The 27,684-nt window shown below is 38.1% G+C and overlaps 1 protein-coding gene across 2 annotated transcripts in view; it reads left to right on the forward strand.

The window, feature by feature from the left end:
• Positions 1-27,684, forward strand: part of Catsperb (catsper channel auxiliary subunit beta) — a 190,790-nt gene that overhangs the window by 99,178 nt on the left and 63,928 nt on the right. Inside the window, exons 11-17 of one of the 2 annotated variants that reach the window (XM_085830158.1) lie at positions 628-694; positions 1,288-1,334; positions 1,902-2,051; positions 3,142-3,300; positions 8,014-8,158; positions 22,248-22,402; positions 24,782-24,936. In XM_085830158.1, the coding sequence (XP_085686284.1) occupies positions 628-694; positions 1,288-1,334; positions 1,902-2,051; positions 3,142-3,300; positions 8,014-8,158; positions 22,248-22,402; positions 24,782-24,936 (878 nt within the window). The remainder of the gene's footprint in view (positions 1-627; positions 695-1,287; positions 1,335-1,901; positions 2,052-3,141; positions 3,301-8,013; positions 8,159-22,247; positions 22,403-24,781; positions 24,937-27,684) is intronic. The other variant, XM_085830159.1, reaches the window with a different exon arrangement.

The raw sequence follows: 27,684 nt of genomic DNA on the forward strand, positions 1-27,684 counted from the left end.
CTCTGGGGTTAGTTGTTGTCGTTTGTCACTGTTTAAAGATTGGAGCAGAAGCTGTGTTCCACTCACCAGCAGTCTCAAAATCCTGTGGCGGGGGTCGTGGGATGGGCGGGTGTCAGCTGACCCTGCACTCTAGCTACCCCGGTGCTGGTCCGGCCGGAAGAGGCCTGTGGCCCTACTCAGGCCGGTTTTCTCCTTCCCTAACTAATGCAGTCTCAGGTCCCGCGAGCAATTGGATTGGAGCAGAAGCTGTGTTCCACTCACCAGAAGTCTTAAGATCCTGTGGCGGGTGTTGTGGGTAGCTGGCAAGTGTCAGCCGACCCTGCGCCCTCCATATGCACCATTCTAACTGTGGTGAAGACCTAAGCAGCTTCTGGGTGCTTTAAAAAACCACTTCATAACCAAGAACACCATCATGCCTTTGTATTTCTTTCTTAGGGACTCTTGACAATATAATTGCTGTTTCTTTACTTTAGTCTTCAACCTCTTATATAAGTGCTGATTTTTTTCTTAATTGGCTTCACATCCATAAATGATTAAAACTTTGGAATTTTAAAGTAAGTTTCCTTCTGTTTAACATATTTCTCTATATATGGCCCACTTGATGTTTTCATTTATATCTTTTTATAGGTTGACTATATTAGAGGAAATCTGTGGTATAATGAAAAATGTTTTGCGAACAGAGAAGGTTTTGAAGGTAAATTTTAAGACAGACTTTTATCACTATAGATTACATACATAGATCAAATAAAATGCATTAAATAAAAAATTGAATAAAATGTGAAGATAACAATTATGTATGAATTAATGCCCTAAAAATGAGAAAGCCAGGCTTACTAGTGGTATAGACATGTCATTCCTTTCCCACACAGAGGCAGAAGCAGGAACATTGCAGACATGAGGCTAATCTGAGCCACATGTTGAGATAACTTTTATAAAAATGAGTGACAGTCCTGGCATTCCCCTACACTGGGGCATTGAGGAAGGAGGAGTGGGTGGGTTGGTGAGCGTGGGTGGGGGGGGCGTGGGGGAGGGATGGGATAGTGGTTTTCAGTGGGGAATCCAAGAAAGGGGATAACATTTGAAATGAAATAAATAAAATATCTAATAAAAAATAAATGAAAGTGGCACTGCTGTCCAATTGCAAGAGAACTGTGTCCAAAGATACATTAAATAGATGACACAAACTGCCATTATATTTTATGTAGGCAGCTCTATTAACACTAATACTTCCCAAGTAAAAAAAAGTATACATGTTGTTCATAATTTCTGTACCTTTGTACTTTACAGTTGATTATGTTACTATCACTTTCAACAGAAACAGGACCCTCAGTGAGGTATGATATAGAAAACTTTCAAAGGTAGCTAATTTTGTTAAGCATGATTTTGAGAACTGTTCTTGATCTGCAAGTTGGTACTTGAACACACGGAAATACTTAACCTGTCCCAGTGGTGTCACCTTGTTTACTTAATAGCAGATACCTACTTTTGTTAAAGCTAAGTATCTAACATATCTAGACAAATGCTCCATACTAGAGAAAAGTTTCTTCTCAGTGTCTTCTAAAAATAAAATCCACCCAGAAGAAAGGAATAGATCTTAAAGAATTTAAACTATGATATCTGAGCCATGTGTATAATCACAGACATGCAATTCTAGCAATCAGTAGGAGGAGGCACACAGACCTGTGCTACATAGATCTAGAATACCCTTGGTCACTTAGTAAGAACCATTCTGTGTATCTGCCTGTGTCCATGCATGATTGCATGCATAAGAAAAGGGGAGGGGACATATGGATTTATTTGTGGCTTGTCAGAAGAACACAATGATTCATTAGCCTGTTTTTCTACAGTACGTAGTTGCAATTTATGTTTCAGAAACAATTTTCTCTCTTTCTATTTTGTAGTCCAGCTCTTGTTTTTTCAGTAAAGAACCATTTCTTCAATGGTTACCTTGTGTATTTTCTACTAATAAAAATGAAAAATCCATTCCACGTGTGATAACATTCCTTATTGACCAAGAAACAGACAGTGGAATTTATCTTTTCTATGTGCAAGTAAGTCTTAGAGGGTATTTGTCTGTCACCAAGCACTACAAACTAATCTTAGCAGACATCATTTCCAGTTTGTCATGATCTCTGGTGTAGAAATTGATAAAATCATTTGTGGAATAGCTTGCCCCTGAACACTTCTTTTTATTTGTCAGTCAAATGTATAAAAATGAAAGCCACAATGCTAATTGTTTTCTGATTGTTCATTACTCATTCTCCAGGGAACTATAAGCTGAATATTTTCCACATAAATATAAAGTTCCTTGAAAGGGCTAGTTTAAATGGACAAAGAAGGGGAACCCATTGCCACAGATGTAAATTTATTGTTGCATAAATCCTTAACCATGACTATTAATTACGATTATTCTCAGAACCGTTAGAAAATTCAAGGGTTCTCCAAGTGGCTGTTCAGCGCTAAGTCCTAAGTGGGGCATACATATCACCCCTCTAAACCTGAGTGTAACATTAAAATAAGCTGCTTTTCAGCTGAAATGTGTAAGGCAAAGTCTCACTATGTAATACTATGTGTCCTTGAGCTCACAGCATATGCCTACCTCTGACCCTGAGTGTTGGAATTAGAGGCATTTGCTACCATGCCTGCCTGTGCTGAACTGAACATATTTTAGAGTAAACTGGTGATTTCCTTGAAAAAAAAAAGAATTCTTTTTAGTAGATAAATAAGTTTCAGGAGAACAACAAGAGAGGAAAAATTGATAGCATAAGCCTGTGTATGTATCACTCTCAGACTCAGACTTCCCTTGAAAAAATATTTAGGGTAGATATTATTTGCTGTCTTTTTTCTGAGAATAGGTCTGCTGTGAGATGAAATATGTGGTGGTGCCCTTTAATCCAATTTTCTACTTTAGTTTAGAGCAGATTCCTTAGTTTCTCATGTTACATCTCCGCATCTATAAAACTGATAGCTGAGGTAGTGGAGTAGAGTTATCAGTGATTCCTAATTTTTCTTTGACATCTTTGCTGTGATAATGGGTATGTCCTTGTCTCAATTACAACTGAAATAATGGAAAAGTCTAGAAATTATACTGTGCACAAAGAATAAAAGGACAAATCTTAAGCTTTCCTTTGCTTTATCTAGGATACCAAAGAGACCTATGTCACTGTATCTATGCTCAAGGATGGGAAACCAAGCCCTCGACCAAAATTTCCTAGTTTTCAATTTCCTTCCACATTCACTCTTCCACTTGGAATGATATTCCATCCCCGCAGCCACTTTCTGTATGTTTATGGCAGTCAAGTAAGCAGACATAAAATTTCCTTTTTTGGAATAAGCGTAGTAGTCCAACTTTGGTAGACTGTGTGATTATATACATGAAGAACTGGAGTACTCAGGGGATCTAGGGGGTAGAAGTAGAAGTGGAAGTAATAAATGCTTATCAACTATTTATTGTGTGTTAAGCTTAGTAGTCTGGAGTTGGTTGTAACCTTTCAATTTGCTCAATGGCTGATAAAAATGAGACATGGGGCACCAAGTTTCTGAATAATACTGGAAACAACTCATTCCTCTACAACATTGGAAGACTTAGATTTTGCCATTAATCCACTAAAAGTATGTTTTTTATCTGGTGTTTCTGCAATTTGGTATTCCCTTCTCTTTACCTGAATTTGTCAAAGAATCGTCTTCTGGCTCTGTTGTTATCTGAGCTCTTTCTGGTAATGTTCTCCATCCTTGGGTTTCCAGCCAGACAGTTCTATTATCAGTACCCTGAAAGCTTTGTGAAGATTTGCCAAATGCCTATAGTTATCACCCAAGTTAAAAGTTAGGTCACAAAATATGAAACTTGAAGGCATTTATATGTAATGTAGAATCTTCCAAAAAAAAAAAAAAAAAAAAAAGCACTCAGTTCACTTTCACAGTGAGATGTCTTCCTGGGAAATGAAAATTATAATGGCTGCAGTTCAGTCCAGAGAGGAAACGGAGTTTCTCCTTGAGATTCTAGGATCACAATGCCGGCTACAGCTTTACTTTAAACACAGGAGCTCCTCAGACATTAACTTCAAAGTAAGATTTTTATTTGGATAGAAAGTGCTTAAAGTTTTTCCGAGGTTGGTAGTTGAATCCCAGAATATCTGTTCACTTCACGACTCTCTCAGAACATCTATTGCTTATGAATAACAACTCCCTGGAGCAGTTACCGATGTAGAAAGACATTGAGTACCAGTCTAAACCTATTGGGAACAATCAGGGAAGTGGAGCATAATGATCCATCCAGACTGCAATCCCAGTAGTCTGAAGGCTGAGGGAGGCAAGTTGCTGTGAGTCCAAGGCCAGTTTTGGCTCCAGTGTGAGAGTCTGTCTCAACAAAAAACAACTTGGGCAACTAACAAGGCCAAACCAAAGTTGTTTAGGCTGATTTTTAGCACCTTGCCTCATTGTTAATTCATTCAGTCTTTCTCACTTGACACAGCATGTAAGTGGTTTCTACTGAATCTGTGCCTCCCAACTTGAGAATCTAGGGTATACGTGAACAAAAACCATCTTTATTTTATCCATGCTCATGATTTCTCGGCTTATATTTTCTACTGTATGCAGAATTGAGCATATATACGTCTTATATCCTGATATATGTCTTCTTGAAACTCCCTTACAGTGGTTTTTATACTAACAGTTTACAACCTCTAATTTCTCCTCTGGCCATTGAAATTTTTTTCTTTCGGGTTAACTCTTTTTTTTCTTTTTTCTTTTCTTTGTCTCTTTTCTTTTTCTTCATTGTTTTATTTTTATTTTTTACATATATAAGAAATAAATGTAATAAACCAAATACATGGACAAAAAATACAAGAATCATCTCAATGGAAGCAAAAAAAAAGTCATTGGTAAGATTAAACATGCTTTATTAATATAAGCCCTAGAACAAGTAAGACTGTAGGAAAGTTATTCCAATATAATAAAGGTTATATATGACAAACCCATGGCCAATAACATCCTAAATGAATGAAACCATTAATAAACCGCATTAAAGTCAGGAATGGGAGAGGACTGCCCACTATCCCTACTGCTTATCCATAATGTGATTGAAGCATTAGCTGGAGGAAAAGGCAAGAAAAGGGATACAAATGGGAAAACATTAAGTCAAATTATTTTCTTTTTAAATAATTTTTATAAGATATTTTATTTACATTTCAAATGTTATCCACTTTCCTAGTTTCCCCACCAAAAATCCCCTATACTCTCTACCCTCCCCCTGTTCCCCAACCCACCCACTCATATTCCTGACCCTGGAATTCCCCTCTACTGGGGCATAGAAACCTTACAGGACCTAGGGCCTCTCCTCCCACTGATAACCTACTAGGTCATCCTCTGTTACATATACAGCTAGAGCCATAAGTTCCACCATGTGTTTTCTTTAATTAGTGGTATAGTTCCAAGGAACTCTGGGGCTACTGGTTAGTTCATATTGATGTTCCTCCTATGGGACTTCAGACCCCTTCAACTCCCTGGGTACTTTCTCTAGCTCCTTCATTGGGGACCTTGTTCTCTGTCCAATGGATGATTGCGAGCATAAACTTCTGTATTTGTCAGACACTGGCAGAGCCACTCAGGAGACAGCTATATCAGGCTCCTGTCAGCAGACTTTTGTTGGCATCTACAATAGTGTCTGGGTTTGGTGGTTGTTTATGGGATGGATCCCAGAGTGGGGCAATCTCTGGATGGTCATTCCTTAAGTCTCTGCTCTGAACTTTGTCTCTGTAACTGCTTCCATGGGTATTGTTCGCCAATCTAAAAAGGATTCTGAGCTTCTGGGCTAATATCCACTTATCAGTGAATGAATATCATGTGTGTTCTTTTGTGATTGGGTCACCTCACTTAGGATGATAGCCACTAGATCCATCCATTTGTCTATGAATTTCATAAATTCATTGTTTTAAATAGCTGTGTAGTACTTCATTGTGTAAACATACCACATTTTTTTTGTATCCATTCCTTTGTTGAGGGACATCTGGGTTCTTTCCAGCTTCTGGCTATTATAAATAAGGCTGCTATGAACATAGTGGAGCATGTGTCCTTATTACATGTTGGAGCATCATCTGGGTATATGCCCAGGAGGGGAATTGCTGGATCTTCCAGTAGTACTATGGCCAATTTTCTGAGGAACCTCCAGACTGATTTCCAGAGTGGTTATGCCAGCTTGCATTCCTACCAGAAATGGAGGAGTGTTCCTCTTTCTCCACATCCTCACCAGCATCTGCAGTCATCTGAATTTTTGATCATAGCCATTCTGACTTGTATGAGGTTGAATCGCAGGTTTGTTTGATTTGGATTTCCCTGATGATTAAAGATGTTGAACATTTTTTAGGTGAGTCTCATCCATTTGGTATTCCTCAGTTGAGAATTCTTTGTTTAGCTCTGTAGCCCATTTTTAATAGGAATGGTTAATAGTTTTCTGGAGTCCAACTCCTTGAGTTATTTATATATATTGGATATTAGCCCCCTACCAGATTTAGGGTTGGTAAAGAGCTTTTCCCAATCTGTTGGTTGCCTTTGGTCTTATTGAAAGTGTACTTTGCCTTACAGAAGCTTTGCAATTTTATGAGGTCCCATTTGTCAATTCTTGGTCTTACAGAACAATCCATTGGTATTCTGTTCAGGAATTTTTTCCCCTGTGCCCATAGCTCCAAGACTCTTCCCCACTTTGTCCTCAGTTTCAGTGTCTCTGGTTTTATGTGGAGTTCCTTGATGCACTTAGATTTGAGCTTTGTACAAGGAGATAAGAATGGATCAATTCACATTTTACTACAGACTAACTGCTAGGTGAGCCAGCACCATTTGTTGAAGATGCTGTCTTCTTTCCACTGGATGGTTATAGCTCCTTTGTTAAAAGATCAAATGATCACAAGTGTGTGAGTTCATTTCTGGGTCTTCAATTCTGTTCCATTAATCTACCTGTCTGTCACTGTACCAGTACCATACAGTTTTTAATCACAATTGCTCTGTAGTACAGCTTAAGGTCAGGTATGGTGATTCCCCAGGAGGTTCTTTTATTGTTGAGAGTAGTTTTTGCTATCCTAAGTTTTTTGTTATTCCAGATGAATTTGCAAATTGCTCTTTCTAACTCAGTGAAGAATTGAGTTGGAATTTTGATGGGGTTTGCATTGAATCTGTAGACTGTTTTCTGCAAAATAGCCATTTTGACTATATTAAACCTGCCAATCCATGAGCATGGGAGATCTTTCCATCTTCTGAGATCTTCAATTTCTTTCTTCAGAGACTTGAAGTTCATATCATACAGATCTTTCTTTTTTTTTTTTTTTTTTTTTTTTGGTTTTTCGAGACAGGGTTTCTCTGTGTAGCCTTGGCTGTCCTGGAACTCATTCTGTAGACCAGGCTAACCTCGAACTCAGAAATCCGCCTGCCTCTGCCTCCCGAGTGCTGGGATTAAAGGAGTGCGCCACCACACCCGGCTCCTGTGCAAACCTATAAACCCCAACATTAGGAAGCAGAGACAAGCAGATTCCCAAAGCTCACTAGCCAGACAGTATGGCCAAATAATAATAATGATAATGATAATAATAATAATAATAATAATAATAACGTTCTTGTTCAATAAAAGACTCTATCTCAATAAGGCAGAGAGCACAAGAGTAATTCACCCAATTTCTTCCTATAGACTTCTTACACATGCACCCATACATGTATATGCAAGACACATGCGTGCGCACACACACACACACACACACACACACACACACACTGAGAGAAGAAGAATGCAATAAGATACCACTCTCAACCACTTATTTGAACTAATTACCTTTGACAATACAAACACTGGAAAGGTAAATCAAATGGGTGAGTGGGAAAGTAGTTGGTGTGTACCTGGGTTCATGATGGACATAGAGATATGAGGAAAATAGTACTGCATATATTTTTTTTGTAGGGAGATCAGGCTAATAGGTAATTTTGAGGGTTAGAGACAGTTCTTAGTGAGGTGTTATCTTTTTATTCCTTTAGATATGGGTCTCAATGGATGGTGGCAATACTTTTGAAATGCTGTGTAACTTATTCTCACACCATGTAACAAAGACTTCTCATAGCTTTTATACCTCAGATATTGTTTTTATTGTAGAAGATGGAAGGATTTTGACGACCAAGGCAGGTGAGGAATTTTCTATTTGGTGTTGTTTGTTCATTTTACGTGTGTGTCGGAAAGGTAAGCTGTTAGAAAAACGTGTTGTATTAGTCAACTGACAATAAAGTCTCAAACAGTGAGTAATGGATTGGTTGGATCTACAGAGACAAATCATATGAACAGCCATAATAAAGAGGAAACATGCATTAGCATGCTGTGTACCCAGTACTGGGTCCCTCTCCCAAACCAAATAATAACAGATGTCACAGTGGAGATACAATTGTGTCCCACATGTTATAGACAGTGTGTCATTCAATACTCCCAACCACAATGACAAAAAGTGATTTTTCTTTGATTTTGCTCTTAAAGTAGATACAGTTTAGGTCACAGAAACCTAAGAGATGATGCCATATTAAAGATAGTTTGGTCTCCATCTTCTTACAGTTTTTTGATCACAAGGCTATTGACTTGTTGCACAATGAAAGAAAATCTCATGGTGATTGACCTAAACCTACTATTGCCTGCTCCTTTCCAATATATTTGAAGGCTGTCAGCCAGACTCAGTACCTGAATCATGAAGGGCATGGTCCTGGTATTTCTGCATCTCTGTAATCTGCATTTCATATTGTCATTCTATCATTGAGTTTTAAAATCTTCTTGTAGTGAATTAGTGTTTCCATTTTGCTAATAATTATTAATTAAAGTACGATTGCATGATTTCCCCTTCCCTTTCTTCCCTCCAACTCCTCCAATATATGTCCTTCCACTTTCTCTCAAACTCACAGCTTTCTTTTATTATTGTGTTGTAAAATTTGTATATATAAGCACACTATCTGTTCAGTCCATATGTGTGTATGCAATATAACTATATAATATAATGTTACCAGAATGTATATTATTTCAATGCTGACCACTTGATATTGGCAAATCTGTCATGCTTCTCTTTCCTGGTTAAGACTAATTCTCCTCCTCTTAGCAATTATTGCTTGCCTGTAGTTCTTTATCTAGTATTGGGGCCTGTGATTTTTCCTCTTCTCATGTTGTCATGTCTGTTAATTGTTTGCTCAAGTCTTGTTTTGGGTATATCGCCCTTGATAATTCTAGTGGATACACACTGGATATATCTTGACTTCCTGTTCTGGCTCTTACAGTCCTTCTTCCCACTCTTCCACAATGTGAACTGAGAATTAGGTGTAGCAGTTGTATTATCACTGTATCACTTGCACTGACATGATCACTTCTTCTCTGCCTTTTGTGCTTTCTGTAATGGCTGTCTACTAAAATGAGGAATTTCTTTGATGAGGTGTCGAAGCTTCATTTAACTGTGGATATAAGGATAAACATTTAGAATGCAGTCAGGAGGTATGTTGGTTTGGTGAAGTGGTAGTTATAAATTCTCACCCAAGCTCTATGAACATAGAAACCCAGAGTACTTAGCTAGATTTCCTATAAAAGTCATGATTTCCCTGTGGTTGAGTCCAATAAAAGAGCTGTTGGTTACCACCAATATATGCATGCCACTATTGCACACTTAGGGTTATCACATATGCTAGTAATTGTTGTAGTTCATAGGTTTGATAGCTGTGTAGAACTAATGGCTGATGTTTGCCCTTAAAAGTTTGCATGGCACCATCTGAAACCTAGTAACCAAGCAAGGAGGCTTTCAAGTCAGACACAGCTTGGTCTACTGTTTAAAACATGTGGTGACTTCCAGCACAACCCTCTGTGAGGCAACCAAGGATGTAAAAGTCACTTTTATTTGCCAGATGTAATTGTCACCTAGGAGACATACTGCTGAGTAAGCTCTTTCTAGATCTTTCTGAAGACTTGTTAGCTGGTTCAACTCAGCTCATCTGGCACCAACCCTTTTTTTTTATTATTATTTTTCTATTAGATATTTTCTTCATTTACATTTCAAATGCTATCCCGAAAGTCCCCTATACCCTCCCCCTGCCATACTACCCTACCCACTCCCACTTCTCAGCCCTGGCGTTCCCCTGTACTGGGGCATATAAAGTTTGCAAGACCAAGGGCCCTCTCTTTCCAATGATGGCCGACTAGGCCATCTTCTGCTATATATGCAGCTAGAGACATGAGCTCTGGGGATACTGCTTAGTTCATATTGTTGATCCACCTATAGGGTTGTAGACCCCTTCAGCTACTTGAGTACTTTCTCTAGCTCCTCCATTGGGGGCCCTGTGTTCCATCCTATAGATGACTGTGAGCATCCACTTTTGTATTTGCCAAGCAGGCACTGGCATAGCCTCACTCGAGATAGCTATATCAGGGTCCTGTCAGAAAATCTTGCTGGCAAATGCAATAGTGTCTGGGTTTGGTGGCTGCTTATGGGATGGATCCCCAGGTGCGGCAGTCTCTGGATGGTCCATCCTTTCCTCTTAGCTCTAAACTTTGTCTCTGTAACTCCTTCAATGAGTGTTTTGTTCCCTATTCTAAGGAGGAATGAAGTATCACACTTTGGTCTTCGTTCTTCTTGGTTTTCTTGTGTTTTGCAAATATAGTATCTTGGGTATTGTAAGTTACTGGGCTAATATCCACTTATCACTGAGTGCATATCAAGTGACTTCTTTTCTGATTGGGTTACCTCACTCAGGATGATATCCTCCAGATACATCCATTTGCCCAAGAATTTCATAAATTCATAATTTTTAATAGCTGAGTAGTACTCCATTGTGTAAACATTCCATATTTTCTGTATCCATTCCTCTGTTGAGGGACATCTGGGTTCTTTCCAGCTTCTGGCTATTATAATTAAGGCTGCTATGAACATAGTGGAGAATGTGTCCCTATTACCGGTTGGAATCTGGTGGGTATAAGCCCAGGAGAGGTATTACAGAATCTTCTGGCAGTACTATGTCCAATTTGCTGAGGAACCACCAGACTGACTTCCAGAGTCGTTGTACCATCTTGCAATCCCACCAGCAATGTAGGAGTGCTCCTCTTTCTCCACATCCTCGCCAGCATCTGCTGTCACATGAATTTTGGATCCTAACCATTCTGACTAGTGTGAGGTGGAATCTCAGGGTTGCTTTGATTTGCATTTCCCTGATGATTAAGGATGTTGAACATTTTTTCAAGTGCTTCTCAGTCCTTCAGTATTCCTCAGTTGAGAATTCTTTCTTTACTTCGGTACCCCATTTTTAATGGGGTTATTTGAATTTCTGGAGTTCAGCTTCTTGAGCTCTTTGTATACATTAGACATTAGTCCCCTATCAGATTTAGGATTGGTAAAAATTCTTTCTCAATCTGTTGGTGGCCTTTTGTCTTATTGACAGTATCTTTTGCCCTTCAGAAGCTTTGCAGTTTTATGAGATCCCATTTGTCGATTCTTGATTTTACAGAACAGGCCATTGCTGTTCTGTTTAGGAATTTTTTTCCCTGTGCCCATATCTTCAAGGCTTTTCCCCATTTTCTCCTCTATAAATTTCAGTGTCTCTGGTTTTATGTGGAGTTCTTTGATCCACTTAGACTTGAGCTCTGTACAAGGAGATAAGAATGGATCAATTCACATTCTTCTACATGATAACCTCCAGTTGTGTCAGCACCATTTGTTGAAAATGCTGTCTTTTTTCCACTGGATGGTTTTAGCTCCCTTGTTAAACATCAAGTGATCATAGGTCTGTGGGTTCATTTCTGGGTCTTCAATTCTATTCCACTGATCTACATGTCTGTCACTGTACAAGTTCCATGCAGCTTTTATCACAATTGCTCTATAGTACAGCTTGAGGTCAGGCATGGTGATCCCCCAGAGGTTCTTTTATTGTTGAGAATAGTTTTTGTTATCCTAGGTTTTTTGTTATTCCAGGTGAATTTGCAAATTGCCATTTCTAACTCAGTGAAGAATTGAGGTGGAATTTTGATGGGGATTGCATTGAATCTGTAGATTGCTTTCGACAGGATAGCCATTTTTAATCTATTAATCCTGCCAATCAATGAGCATGGGAGATCTTTTGATCTTCTGAGATCTTCTTCAATTTCTTTCTTCAGAGACTTGAATTTCTTGTCATACAGATCTTTAACTTCCTTATTTAGAGTCACACCAAGGTATTTTATATTTTTTCCTCTTTTCTTTCCTTTCCTTTTCTTTTTTAATTAGGTATTTTCTTCATTTACATTTCCAATGCTATCCCAAAAGTCCCCCATATGCTCCCCCCAATACCCAACCCACCCACTCTCAATTCTTGGCCCTGGCATTCCCCTATACTGGGGCATATAAAGTTTGCAAGACCAATGGGCCTCTCTTCCCAATGATCGCCAACTAGGCTATCTTCTGATACATATGCAGCTAGAGACATGAGCTCTAGGGGTACTGGTTAGTTCAGATTGTTGTTCCATCTATAGGTTTGCAGACTCCTTTAGCTCCTTGGGTATTTTCTCTAGCTCCTCCATTGGGGGCCCTGTGGTCCATCCAATAGCTGACTGTGAGCATCCACTTCTATATTTGCTAGGCCCCGGCATAGTCTCACAAGAGACAGCTATATCTGGGTCCTTTCAGCAAAATCTTGCTAGTGTATGCAATGGTGTCAGTGTTTGGAGGCTGATTATGGGATAGATCCCCGGGTATGGCAGTCTCTAGTTGATCCATCCTTTCGTCTCAGCTCCAAACTTTGTCTCTGTAACTCCTTCCATTGGTGTTTTGTTCCAAATTCTAAGATGGGGCAAAGTGTCCACCTTTTGGTCTTTGATCTTCTTGAGTTTCATGTGTTTTGCAAATTGTATCTTGTATCTTGGGTTTTCTAAGTTTCTGGGCTAATAACCACTTATCAATGAGTACATATTATGTGAGTTCTTTTGTGATTGGGTTACCTCACTCAGGATGATGTCCTTCCGGTCCATCCATTTGCCTAGGAATTTCATAAATTCATTCTTTTTAAGAGCCGAGTAGTACTCCATTGTGTTAATGTACCACATTTTCTTTATCCATTCCTCTGTTGAGGGACATCTGGGTTCTTTCCAGCTTCTGGCTATTATAAATAAGGCTGCTATGAACATAGTGGAGCATGTGTTCTTCTTACCACATGGAACATCTTCTGGATATATGCCCAGGAGAGGTATTGCTGGATCCTCTGGTAGTACTATGTCCAATTTTCTCAGGTACTACCAGACTGATTTCCAGAGTGGTTGTACAAGCTTGCAATCCCTCCAACAATGGAGGAAAGTTCCTCTTTCTCCACATCCTTGCCAGCATCTGCTGTCACCTGAAATTTTTATTTTAGCCATTCTGGCTGGTGTAAGGTGGAATCTCAGGGTTTCTTTGATTTGCATTTCCCTGATGATTAAGGATGCTGAACATTTTTTCAGGTGCTTCTCTCCCATTCGATATTCCTCAGATGGGAATTCTTTGTTTAGCTCTGAGCCCCATTTTTAATGGAGTTATTTGATTTTCTGGAGTTCACCTTCTTGGATTCTTTATATATATTGGATATTAGTCCATTATCTGATTTAGGATAGGTAAAGATACTTTCCCATTCTGTTGGTTGCCCTTTTGTCTTATTGACGGTGTCTTTTGCCTTACAGAAGCTTTGCAATTTTATGAGGTCCCATTTGTCAATTCTCGATCTTACAGCACAAACCATTGCTATTCTATTCAGGAACTTTTCATCCTGTGCCCATATCTTCCAGGCTTTTCCCCACTTTCTCCTCTATAAGTTTCACTGTCTCTGGTTTAATGTGGAGTTCCTTGATCCACTTAGATTTGACCTTAGTAGAAGGACATAGGAATGGTGCTGGCACAACTGGCAGTTATCATGTAGAAGAATGCGAATTGATCCATATGTATTTTATACTTTTTATGATTACTGTGAAGGGTGATGTTTCCCTAATTTCTTTCTCACCCTGTTTATCCTTTGTATAGAGAAAGGCCACTGATTTGTTTGTGTTAATTTTATATCCATCTACTGCACTGAAGCTGTTTATCAGGTTTATGATTTCTCTGGTGGAATTTTTAGGGTCACTTATATATACTATCATATACTATATATACTACAGCTCCTGGTTTGGTTGATTCTTTGAATAGTTCTTTTTCTTTCCACTTGGTTTATTTCAGCCCTAAGTTTGATTATTTCCTGCCATCTACTCTTCTTGGGTGAATTTGCTTCCTTTTGTTCTAGAGCTTCTAGGTGTGCTGTCAGAATGCTAATGTGTGCTCTCTCTCGTTTCTTTTTGGAGGCACTCAGGGCTATGAGTTTTCCTCTTAGGACTGCTTTCTTGTTTCCCATAAGTTTGGGTATGTTGTGGCTTCATTTTCGTTAAACTCTAAAAAGTCTTTAATTTCTTTCTTTATTTCTTCCTTGACCAAGTTATCATTGAGTAGAGTGTTGTTCAGTTTCCACATGAATGTTGGCTTTCTATTATTTATGCTGTTATTGAAGATCAGCCTTAGTGTGGTGATCTGATAGGATACATGGGCTAATTTCAATATTTTCGTATCTATTAAGGTCTGTTTTGTGGCGGGTTATACGGTCAATTTTGGAGGAGGTAGCATGAGGTGCTGAGAAGAAGGTGTATCCTTTTGTTTTAGGATAAAATGTTCTGTAGATATCTGTTAAATCCATTTGTTTCATAACTTCTGTTAGTGTCTATGTGTCTCTATTTAGTTTCTGTTTCCAGGATCTGTTCATTGGTGAGAGTGGGATGTTGAAGTCTCCCACTATTATTGTATGAGGTGCAATGTGTGCTTTGAGCTTTACTAAAGTTTCCTAAATGAATGTGGCTGCCCTTGCATTTGGAGCATAGATATTTAGAATTGAGAGTTCATCTTGGTAGATTTTACCTCTGTTGAGTATGAAGTACCCCTCCTTGTCTTTTTTGATAATTTTGGGTTGGAAGTCAATTTTATTGATTATTAGAATGGCTACTCCAGCTTGTTTCTTCAGACCATTTGCTTGGAAAATTGTTTTCCAGCCTTTTACTGTAAGGTAGTGTCTGTCTTTGTCCCTGAGGTGGGATTCCTGTAAGCAGCAAAATGTTGGGTCCTTTTGTGTAGCCAGTCTATTAGTCTATGTCTTTTTATTGGGGAATCAAGTCCATTGATGTTAAAAGAAATCAAAGAAAAGTAATTGTTGCTTCCTATTATTTTTGTTGTTAGGGTTGGCATTTGGGTGGATTTTAATGACTACTTCTATTTTCTTAGGTGTTATGGGACTGTTTAGATAGTTTACCTGCTCTTGATTTAACTTTGGTATGTGGTATCTGTCTAGAAAATCATCCAATTCATCATAATTTTCCAGATTTGTTGAGAATAAGGTTTTGTAGTATGTTCTGATATATTTTTTAATTTCCTCAGTTTCTGTTATGTCTTCCTTGTCATTTCTGATTTTGTTTTTTGGATACTGTCTCTGTGCCATTTGGTTAGTTTGGCTAGGAGTTTATCTATCTTGTTGATTTTTCTCAAAGAACCAGTTCTTTGTTTGTTTGTCTTTGTATCATTTTCTTTGTTCCTAATTAGTTAATTTCAATCCTGAGTTTTTCTATTTCCTGGTGTATTCTCTTGGGTGTGTTTTCTTCTTTTTGTTCTAGAGCTTTCAGGTGTACTGTTAATTTGCTAGTATAGGATGTCTGCAATTTCTTCATGAAGGCACTTAGTGCTAAGAATTTTCCTGTTAATCCTGCCTTCATTGTATCCAATACGTTTGGGGTATCCTGTGTCTTCATTTTCATTGAATTCTAAAGTCTTTAATTGCTTTCTTTATTTCTTCCATGACCCCTTCATTATTGAGTAGAGAGTTGATCAGTTTCTATTAGTATGTGAGCACTCTATTCTTGTTTTCACTGATGTCTAACCATAGTCCGTTGTGACCTGATTGAATGCCTGGGATTATTTCAATCTTCTTGTGTCTGTTGGGGCTTGTTTTGTGTCCCATTATATGGTCAGTTTTGGAGAAAGTTCCATGAGGTGGTGAGAAAAAGGTGTATTCTTTTGTTTTAGGGTGAAATATTCTGTACATAACTGTTAAATCCATTTGGTTGATTGCATCTGTTAGTTTCACTGAGTCTCTGTTTAATTTCAGTTTCAATGACTTGTTTATTAGTGAGAGTGGGATGTTGAAGTCCCCACTATTTTTGTGTGAGGTTCCATGTGTTTTGAGTTTTAATAAAGTTTCTTTTATAAATGTGTGTCTCCTTGCATTTGGTGCATAGATGTTCAGAATTAAGACTTCTTTTAATGGATTTTTCCTTTGAGTATGAAGTGTCCTTCCACATCTATTTTGATTACTTTTGGTTCAAAGTCTATTTTATTGGATATTAGGATGGCGACTCAGTTTGTTTCTTGGGACCTTTTGCTTGGAAAAGTTTGTGGTAACTCTTCACCCAGAGGTAGTATCTGTCTTTGTTGAGGAGGTATGTTTCTTTGTCTTATGCAAAATGATGGATCATGTTTGCATATACAGTCTTTTAGCCTATGTCTTTTTATTGGAAAGTTGAGTGTGTTGAAGTTGAGAGATAGTAAAGGTCAATGATTATTAGTTCCTGTTATTTTTTTTGTTTTTGTTGGAGGTGATATTATGTGTGTGTGATTTTCTTCTTTTGAGTTTGTTGTGAGATGATTAATTTCTTGTTTCTCGGGTATACTATCCTCCTTGTGTTGTGGTTCTCCTTCTAGTATCCTATGTAAGGATAGATTAGTAGAAAGATATTGTTTAAATTTGGTTTGTTCTTGGAATATCTTGGTTTCTTCATCTATGGTAATTGAGAGAGTTGCTGGGAATAGTAGCCTGGAGTGGGCATCTGTGGTCTCTTAGGGTCTGCATGACATCTTTCTTAGGTCTTCTGGCTTTTTGTGTCTCTTTTGACAAGTCTGGTTTAATTTTAATAGGTCTGTCTTCATATGTTACTTAGCCCTTTTTCTTAAAGCTTTTAATATTCTTTCTTTGTTTAGTGCACTTGGTGTTTTGATTATTATGTGATGCAAGGAATTTCTTTTCTGGTCCAGTCTATTTGGAGTTCTGTAGGATTCTTGTATGTTTATGGCCATCTCTTCCTTTACATTAGGGAAGTCTTCTTCTATGATTTAGTTGAAGATGTTTTCCGATCCTGATCTGCCAGGGATGCAGGTAGAGGTGTAGACCAACAGGGCAATCTGTACTGCCTTGTTAAGTGGCCTCTCTTTCCTGTACTGTTCTTGTGAGAGTTTGGCATGTTCTATCTCTGACTCATTCTGTGAAATCTTTCTCTCATTCTTCATTTTGTCCACTTTGAATTAGAAGTCTTTATTAGTGATTAAAGGTTTATACTCAGGGTGTGTCTGTATTCCAGCCAGAGGGATTAAAGGTGTGTGAAGTGTCTGCATTCCAACCAGATCACAAAATCCAAGGTCTTTAGACATGATCCCTTGCCAGAACAATTTTGTAGCTGGATCAAAATTCCATTACACAAGGGTAGGAACATTAGGCTATAATGCTTGTGAAATTTTTGGACTTACACAAACCCACAAATTGAAAGTGAGTTTTTCATGCCTAGTATTCAGGATTTTGTTAGAGAGTCTATGGTTCTTGGAGCATTATCAGCCAAGGTGACAAAATTTCATTTTAGAAAGCACACACACACACACACACACACACAAACACATGCACACATACATGCACAATTTTGTAAAAGATAATATTATTCCTTATGACTTTTTCAGACATCAGTAATGTTATTGTACTTATCTTTTCTCCTTCTGTATTGGCTTTATCACTCATCCCAAATAATGTGCTTCTGTTTTTTCTCCTTCAAATCACTTCTACCTTGGTATTCCTCGGTCTATTGCTCTTCTTCATGTTCCCTTTCTACTTCCCTCATTCATGAATTTAATTATTTCAGGTAGTCTACTGATATATGAAGTTTGGAGTTAGGAATCATAGATGAGAAATAACATGCAGCTGCCTTTAAGATTCTAAGTTACCTCTCACACAATATCTTTTTGACTTCCAACCAGTTACCTGAAAATTTTAATTTATTTTTATTATATCTAATTGATATTCCATAGTGTATAGTTACCACATTTTTATTATCAATTTGTCAGTTGAATGACATTTGAGTTGTTTCCATGTCCTACCTAGTATGGATAGAGTAGCAATGACTATGGACAAACAAGTATCCATGAAATAAAATATAAAGTCTGCCATTGGCCATTCTGACTGCTGTAAGATGAAATCTCAAAGTAGTTTTAATTTGTATTTCATTGATGACTAAGATGTTGAACATTTTTAAATGTATTCTCAGCCATTTGTGTTTCATCTTTTAAGAACTCTCTTTAGTTATGTACACTTTTTTATTGGGTTGTTTTGTTGTTTTTGTGCTTGTGTGTTTCTATATGAAGTTGTAGATTGATTGTTTTCATCGTCTATGAGGCATTTATACTGGAATTTTAATGAGGATTCCATTGAATCTGTAGACTTCTTTTGGTAGGATAGCAATTTACACAGTATTAATTCAAGAGCATGGAAGATCTTTCCATCTGTTGATGTCTTTTTGAATTCCCTTTTTCAATGTTAAAATTTTTATTCTACAAATTTTTCACTTGCTTGGATAGAGTTATTCCAAGATATTTTCTAATGTGATGCTGTTGTGAAAGGTATTATTGTGAAATATCTGATTTTTTCCTCACTGTACTTGTCATTTGTATATAGGAAGGCTAGTGAATTTGTCTGTTGATTTTATATCCTGCTACTTTTCTAAAAGTGTTTATGAATTGTAGAAACTGCACATTATAATATTTATAATGTATTTATAATGTGCACAGAGAGAGAGAGAGAGAGAGAGAGAGAGAGAGAATAATGTTCATATCATCTTCAAATTGGAATACTTTGACTTCTCCCTCCCTTTTCTGATTTTTATCTCCTAGAAACATTGTGGGTTTTTATTATTATTATTCATTTTACAGTTCAACAGCAGTCCCCCTCCCTCCTCTTGCCTATCCCCTTCCCCACAAATTCCCCTCTTCCCTTTCTACTCATCCATTCCTCCTCAGTTTTTGTTCAGAAAAGGGTAATGGATATTACCAGCCATGGAATAGCAAGTTACAATAAGACTAGGTACCTTCTCTCCTATTGAAACAAGGCAAGGCAACACAAAAGGAGTGAACGGTCTTAAAGACATGGAACAGAGCCAGAGACAGTTCCTGCACCCAGTGTTAGGAGTCCCCGGAGAAGAAAAACTACACACCGGAACAAATGTGCAGAGAGCCTATTTCAGGCCCATGCAGACTCTCTGGCAGTTCAGTATCTCTGAGCCCCTATGGGCCTTGGGTATTTGTTTCTCTGAGTTTTCCTATGGTGTCTTTGACCCCTCTGATTCTTCCAATTCTTCCTCCCCTTCTTTTTCAGGGTACCCCAAGCTCCACCTAGTGTGGGGCTCTGGGTGTCTACATCTGTTTTGATCAGTTGCTGGGTGAAATATCTCTTATAATAACTGGGCTAGAAGCTAATATATGAGTATAGCAGACTAGAATTAGGAATCATTTCATGTATTTCTTTTCCATTCATGCTTGATTCTACTGTGGGACTCTGGGCAATCTAGCCTCTGCTTCCTGGCCTTCCAGGCAATGTGAGGCATGGACTCCCTCTCATGGCATGGGTCTCATACTGGACCAGTCATTGGTTGGCCACCTTTACACTAGCCCATCTTGTAGGCAGAAAAATTGAAGGGGGAAGGGTGTGTGCCTGTGTTGGTTTCCCAACCCCTCCAGTGGAAGTCTTTCCTGCTTCCAGAAAATGGCCAGTTCAGACTCCACATCCCCCTTCACTAGGAGTCTTAGCTATGTCACTCTCATCAGTTCCTGGAAATTTCCGTAGTCCTGGGTTTCTAGCTCATCTGAGAGATGCCTGCTTCCTCCCAGTTGTCTCTTATAGTACTCTCTCCCATCCTCCTCCTCCTACCTGATACCTCCTGTTCCACTCCCCATCCTTTCCCTTTTCCAGTCCCCTCTCTCATCCGCCTGCAATGTCTACTGTTTCTCCTTCTCAGGAGATTCACATGCCCTGTCCAACTTAAGCCCTTCTTGTTATATAGCTTCTTAGGGTCTGTAGATTGTAACATTGTTATCCTTTATTTTAGAGCTAATATCCACCTGTAAGTGAGTACATACCATGTTTATCTTTCTGGGTCTGGTATACCAAACTCAGGATATTTCCTAGTACGCTCATTTGCCTGCAAACTTCATAATGCCATTTTTTTTTATAGCTGAGTCATACTCCATTATGTAAATGTAAAACATTTTCTTTTTCCATTCTTCAGTTTGGGAACATCTAGATTGTTTCCAGTTTCTGTCTATTACAAATAAAGCTGCTGTGAACATAGTTGAGTAAGTCTCCTAGTGATATATAGGAACATTTTTTGAGTATATGCCCAGGGCTGGTATAGCTGGGTCTTGAGGCAAATGAATTCCCAGTTTCCTGATAACATGCCATATTGCTTTCTAAAGTGGTTGTACAAGTTTTCACTTATACCAGCAATGGGGGAGTGTTCCACTTGCTTCATGCCCTTGCAAGCATGAGCTGTCTCTTGAGTTTTGAACTTAGTCACCCTATTTCTGATAGAATTTCAGAGTTGTTTTGATTTGTATTTCCCTGATAACTAAGAATGTTGAACATGTGTTTAAGTGCCTCTCAGACATTAGAGATTAATCTGTTGAGAATTCTGTTTAGCTCTGTACCTCATTTTTTAATTGGGTTGTTTGGTTGGTTGCTGCCTAGTTTCTTGAGTTCTTTGTATATTTTGAATATCAGCCCTCTGTCAGATATAGGTTTGGTGAAGGTCTTCGCTCATTTTGTAGACTGTCATTTTGTTGTGTCTGTTCTAACTATCCCTAGTCCTAGGTCTGGAAGCCTTAGTACATCTTCTAATCTTCCAAGCTTACTCTTTCAATCTGTCTTCTCTCAGCTTCTGACTGCCCACTTGGCCTCATATAAACTTTTGGCAATATGTTCAAAGCTTCTGAATCCTTCTCATAGTTGAACTTGTTCTGTCTTCACCTGTGTCTAGCTCTTTCTCTTAGATTGTTTATGGAGAACTTCCATACATGTACCACAACCACTATACACACCCACAACCACCACCTCTCTCCTTCCCTCCTCTCCCCCTTTTTCTCCCCTCCCTCCCTTCTCTTTGCTCTTAAGTAGCATCTCTTCCTGTGATATTCAGGAAAATAGGGGGAACTAGAAAATGTTATACTATATGTAGTTACCCATGCCCTAAAAGAAAATTCCACATGTTCTGGATCTAACCTTCAAAGGTCAGGTTTATGTTTTACTTGGAATCTCTGCAAGATCAGGAATCTAGAAAAGGAGTGGGAATTAAAGGGTGTGGAGATAGTAGAAGATAAGATATGAAAGGGGAAGTGGAGGAATACTGGAGGTTAAAGGTGTAAGTGGAAATGGGAGTTTGAAAAACAAGGGAGCAGTACTTTGTAAGTTAATTTTAAATACAGTTTTAAAAAGGAACTTGTGTGCAGGTACCCTCTTCCCAGAATCACAGGATATTAAAGAAAAATCTTAGTGCTGAGCTTGGGACAACTCCTTGTGAGTGAGTCACTGGTCAGCAAGAAGCCCGACAGTCCCCATAACAACACAGGTTATTACCATTGCTCTCGGCCTACCATAGCCAGACAGTGAAACACTCTTTCTGAGAACACAGAACACTTTGGTTATAGGGCACAGAAATCAAGTTGAACCTGACTTGAAGATCTTCTAGGATTTTTGCCTTAAATAATATGCAACTCACTCTCTTTGGTATCAATATCCTAGTGGTAACTACTGATTATTCTTGTCAGCCTGAGCTTTTCTCATGGTTTCAACCTAGGCAGAAATCTAATTTGATAGCTTCGGGAAGAGGAAACACCACTAGGGTAACAAAACACCAACCTTCCATATCCTTTGATTAGACAACCCCTTTTTTTCTATACTATCCCCTACTTTAGTGAACATGAGCTATAATTAAGTGGAACTGCAAAAGACTTTCCAAGGATGTAACAGAGAGTAGCATGTATTTCACTACTTTAGTGGTCTCAGAGCCCTATTCCCACCCCTAATTTAAACAAATTTTTATAGGTATAATATAAAACTGCTTCTAGTTGTAGAACATCAGTAACAACAGGGTTCTATTTCTTTCCTAACAGGCTTAACTACATATAGTGAACTGGGGATATTAAAGGATGCCATTTTCACATTGTACTATGATCAATTGGGATACATACACAAACTGACACCAGAAAACTTTGACGCTGGTTCAAAACTTTTAGGGTATGGAAATTCTGGCAGTATTTTTGGAAAGGTCAGTTACATGTGTTCAAACTGCCTTCTTTTGAGAACAGATGGCACATTCTATGTGAACATTAATGAGAGGGTGTTTTCTTTTGTTTGGTTGGTTAAGTTGGTTGGGGTTTGTTGTTGTTGTTTTGGGTTTTTCATTTGTTCATTTGTTTGCTTGTATTTTGAGAGGGTATTTTCCATAATACATCACTTTTAAGGTTTTTAAATTATATGTGTGTGCATATAAGTACAGGTGTTTGTGCTAGGTATGCTGAGTCTACATTGAAGGTGAAGTTACAGGCAGTTGCAAGCCACTTGGCAGGGTACCTGTGAACCAAACTCAGGTCCATTGCAAAGATCAAGTGTGTGCTCCTAACAGCTGAGCTTTAGATCCATCAGGACAAATATTCTTTAGTAGAGGAAAATTTTATACACAACATTGATACTTCCAAGAACATTTCAAGAAGGATCGATCTCTTCCTAGATCAGTCCAGGCCTCTAATTTTGTGCCTAAGAGCATTTGCCATTCTTCTAGAGGGCCAGAATTTGGTACTTACACACAGAGTGACTCACAACCATCTATGACTATAGCCCCAGAATAATCAATACATATTTAAGACCTCTGAAAGCAGTAGGTACATATATCTTGTATGTATATGCACACTATGCTAGTTTGGGTCTGTCAATTTGACACAAACCTTCTGGGAAGAGAAATGTCACCTGAGAAATTGCCTACATCAGACTGGCTTGGAGTCAGGTCTTTGAGGCATTTTCTTAATTAATGATTATTGTGGGCAGTTACATCTAGAAGCATCCTTACATGGCCTCTGCTCCATTTCCTGCCTCCAAGTTCTCAACAAAAGTTATGTTCTTAATTTCCCCTTCTGGTATAATAGATATCATCTGAAAATTATTTCCTCCCCCCAGTTGCTTATGGTCAGCATTAGAAATTAAACAAGGACACATATTAGTTAAACAATCTATCCATATACGAGGCTAGGACTATAGATCAAGAGGGAAGTGTTTTAGCATCCTCTATCTGAGATGCACACACAAAGTAAAGAGGAATTCCATGAGAAGGGAACACCACCACATACCTGGGATCTGGGCTCTGGATTCTGCAAATGTACAAAGCAGATGATGTGAGCAACCTCCTAGACATAACCAACAAAAGCCATCCTCAGAATTTCACTAACATCACTGTTTTGCAGAAAGTGGCTTAGTTCCCTTCAGTGAAATTTGAAATTGTTTAGATGGAGAAACTATAGGGATTTCTATACTCTGGACAAGCTTGAAGAACTGACTCAAAAATATTATTTTTCCCTCCACACAAATGATACATGCATCCTCTCAGGAAAAAGTAACCACTAGCCTTTATTATGTGTCAGGCACTACTGTCAACTCTTCATCTTATAAGAGCCATTTGTCCTCATTTTCTTATGAGGTATGTGAGGCACACAGAGAGTAAATAATTACCCAAATTATGTGACAGGTGAGGTACTGGAATCAAGCTTTCTACTGAGGCAACTGGTTCAGGGTCTCTCCTATTAGACACCTTATTTCCCTATCTCTTTCATTCCTGTTGAGTACACAAAATTCAAAAGCTGAGAGGAAAACATGACAGAAATGTTTGTTGGAGTCAACATTTGATGGATATGGCTCCTAAAAAACTTTTGGTCCCAAACAAAACAGGTTGTACACTATTTACAACCCACACATACACTTGATATCCTAAGCAGCTGGTCCAACTCCAACAAACTTTTTGAAGCTGGTATTCATTTGTATTTTCACCCACTAAAAGTACCCCTAACTGTTCAATTCAGCATAAAAGAACTAGATATCAGAAATCTAGGTAAACAGTGCCTTAAGAGACAGTCTGAATATTCTGTAAGTTCAAAGAATGGGATATACTGGTGAAGACCAAAGCCAGAAGCTACAGGCACAGAACAGGAGACTCAGGGAGCAGAATTCAAAGGGAAGAAACTTTATTGGACCTTCCATGATAAAACTCCATATTGGAACCAAATAGAGCTCCAATTACAACTAGTCATGACAAGATCTTCTGTGATCAGGATGGTGTCACCATAGACAACACAACTCGAAAATCTGCACCTCCGGTCTCTTCACATACACCACTACACCCTCCTGCAAAGGTACAGAAACTTCAAACTGGGGTTTATTTATCAAACTTCTTTTTTTTCTGCACTGCAGAAAACTGAGTTTTCTCATTCACACATGTAGATATTCAATGCTATCCAAAGATCATATTGATATATTACTCTAATCAATAAGTAAAGCAGTATCATTTTGATATCAATGAGAAACAAGCATGCTATTTGAATACATTATATTTGAATCATTAGACATTCATCAAACAATGTTTCCTTTTCTCCAATTTCAGAGGCCTGATTTGGGATTTGAAGCTATACTAGTTCCACAATATATCTCTACCAAGGAAATGTTTTTCTTTGCACATGTACCTCTGACTATGCCTACCAACATACAGTGGCAAAAGAGATTTAAAACTATTCACCTGGGGAAAACAATAGAGTTCAGGTAATTAATGATTGTAGTTCATTAAAAATGTAGCAAGGTTAACAACCAAGAAAAAGTATCATATCTCTACCGGTCTCCACTCCACAGCAATGCAATATGAAGGAATAAACCTTCAGCATAAGTCTTGAAGGGTACAAATAATCAAGTATGTCTACCTGATGGCTGCTCAGAAAGAGAGGAGTTTATTTTTATTTTCTTTCTCTCTTTCTTTTTCCTTTTTTTTTTTTTTTTTTTTTTTTTTGGTTTTTCAAGGCAGGGTTTCTCTGTGTAGCCCTGGCTGTCCTGGAACTCACTCTGTAGACCAGGCTGGCCTCGAACTCAGAAATCCACCTGCCTCTGCCTCACAAGTGCTGGGATTAAAGGTGTGCGCCACCACTGCCCGGCTTATTTTCTTGTAATTGATACAAAAGTAAAAGTTCTGTCATTTCCTTTTGTATAGCAACCTTTAATTCCCGAAATTCTTTTAATAGTTCTGGTGCATTTTGTACATGTTCCTTTATGCTTTCCTAGTAGAATTAGATACAATTATAAGTAAACCATCATATCATCAGCAAATGAATAACATTTCTTAGTATATTTTACCTTTTTCCTATTACATTTTGTAGGCCTAATAATAAACACCTTACATAAAAGATATCTTCTTTTTTGCTCCTGGTTTTTAAAGGAATATTTTAAACATTTCACCATAACATGAACTCTTTTATAGTTTTTAAACCATTAAAATATAAAATATCTTTCTTGTTAAATGATTTGGTGATATGGTGGATGGAGAGATGCTGCACAAATATAAATATCTGAGGTCAGATCTTCAGCACACATGTGAATAAAGAGGCATGCAATGGTACACCTGAGATCTTGATTATGGGAGGCAGAGCGTCAAGAGAATCTCAGAGACATGGTAGCTAATCCGTGTAGTCCATTAGTAATCTCTAGTTTCATTGAGAAAGCCTGTCTCAAAACAAAGTTAAATGTGGTTGAAGCAATGGCTTAGTAATTCCGAGCTCATAATGCTCTGGCAGAAGGGCCCAAATTTTGTTACTAGTTTCATGTCCGCAAATGTTTGGATATTTGTTTTGAATTATTTTAAATGTATGTTAAGCTAATCCATAGCATTATTCCTTTAATTTTGGTGAATAATGTGAGTTATATTATGGATTCAATATTCCTGTTTTTATCATTTTGTGTTATCTATGCTGAACTTCTGGATTTAATCTGCTAACTTTTAGGACTTTAACATCTGTGTTCAAAAATGTAGTTTATCTACATTTTTTTCAGATATATTTTTTGCCCTTTAAATTTTTTATGGTCTGTTAACAAGATTATAAAACCTCATCAATATTGTTTTCTAGAAAAATCGTAGGATGGTAGTTTACTGTAAAAGTTTGCTTTTGGGAATGTTTTGGAACTTTATATACTTGGAATAAAGCCACTGATACAGCCAAGTATTGTGAATATTTTTGTGGGGAGTAAAATGTTTACTCTCGCCTTTTAGGAAAATTTCATATCTTAGTCTGAGAATTAAATTGACATAAGCTGAAGCAAATCACAAAATTTTACTTAGCAAAAGATTTATGTGGCATGGAAAACCTTACAAGAAAATGAAGAACGAATGTGGCAGCTCAAGTTGCATACTTTTCTTTTTCTAAGAAGTTATTTCTATTCTCTTCAGATTATGCAATGACCAAGTAATGATTTTTATCAAGCTTTAGGGGCAGAGAGGGGCCGCAAAAGTCTCCTGAGATCTCCATCACTTTCATGAGAGAATGTAAATAGGCTTACTTTTGGAAGTCTTTTGTGAATAATCACAACTGCTGTGACTTCAAGAGGGAAATGCCCATTTTATATGCAAGCAACAGAGAGTCCTACAACTTTACCCCTTTGGTTCTTACATTCTTTCCAGCCCTCCCTTTCCCAATGTTTCCTGAGCCCTAAAGAAGTGATAAAGCTTTGATTATCAGTTCCATTTGGGATGAGCACTGGTCCATGATGCCATTAACAATAGTCATTTATTATCAGCACTTTGGAAAGTTAAAGGTCTGTGTGCTAGCTACATCACTGCCTCACATTTAACTAGCTCATACACACACACACACACACACACACACACACACACACACACACACACACAACTCAGATCCACCTACCCAAAGAATGTTGCTGCCTGCAGTGCAATGAGCCTTCCTACATCAATTAACAATAAAGACAGTCACCTACAGACATGCAAATGGGTTTTCCTCTCAGATGAGTCTAAGCTGTACCAATTTAGTCATCAAAACTAGCTAGAACAGGAGGCTGGAGAGTTAAGTGTTTAAGAGCATTTGTTGCTCTTCCAGAGGAAACAGATTTGGTTTTCAGGTGTTGAATGCCTTCTTCTGACCTATAGCAGTACCAAGGACACATGAGGTGCACACATACCCATGCATGCAAAACACTAATACACATAAACAAATATATATCCTAACTAGAATAAACTCTGATGATATAAGTACCACAGAGCCCTAGCTACCTCTTTTTTAAAATTTTTATTTATTAGGTATTTTCTTTATTTACATTTCAAATGCTATCCCAAAAGTCCCCTATACCCTCCCTCAGCCCTGCTCCCCTACCCACTCACTCCCAATTCTTGGCCCTGGCTTTCCCCTGTACTGGAGCATATAAAATTTGCAAGACCAATGGGCCTCTCTTCCCAATGATGGCCGACTAGGCCATCGTCTGCTATATACGCAGCTAGAGACATGAGTTCTGGGA

The sequence above is a fragment of the Mus caroli genome, unplaced genomic scaffold (genome assembly GCF_978045245.1).
Source record: "Mus caroli unplaced genomic scaffold, Mus_caroli_1 scaffold_14, whole genome shotgun sequence".
NCBI classification, from domain to species: domain Eukaryota; kingdom Metazoa; phylum Chordata; class Mammalia; order Rodentia; family Muridae; genus Mus; species Mus caroli.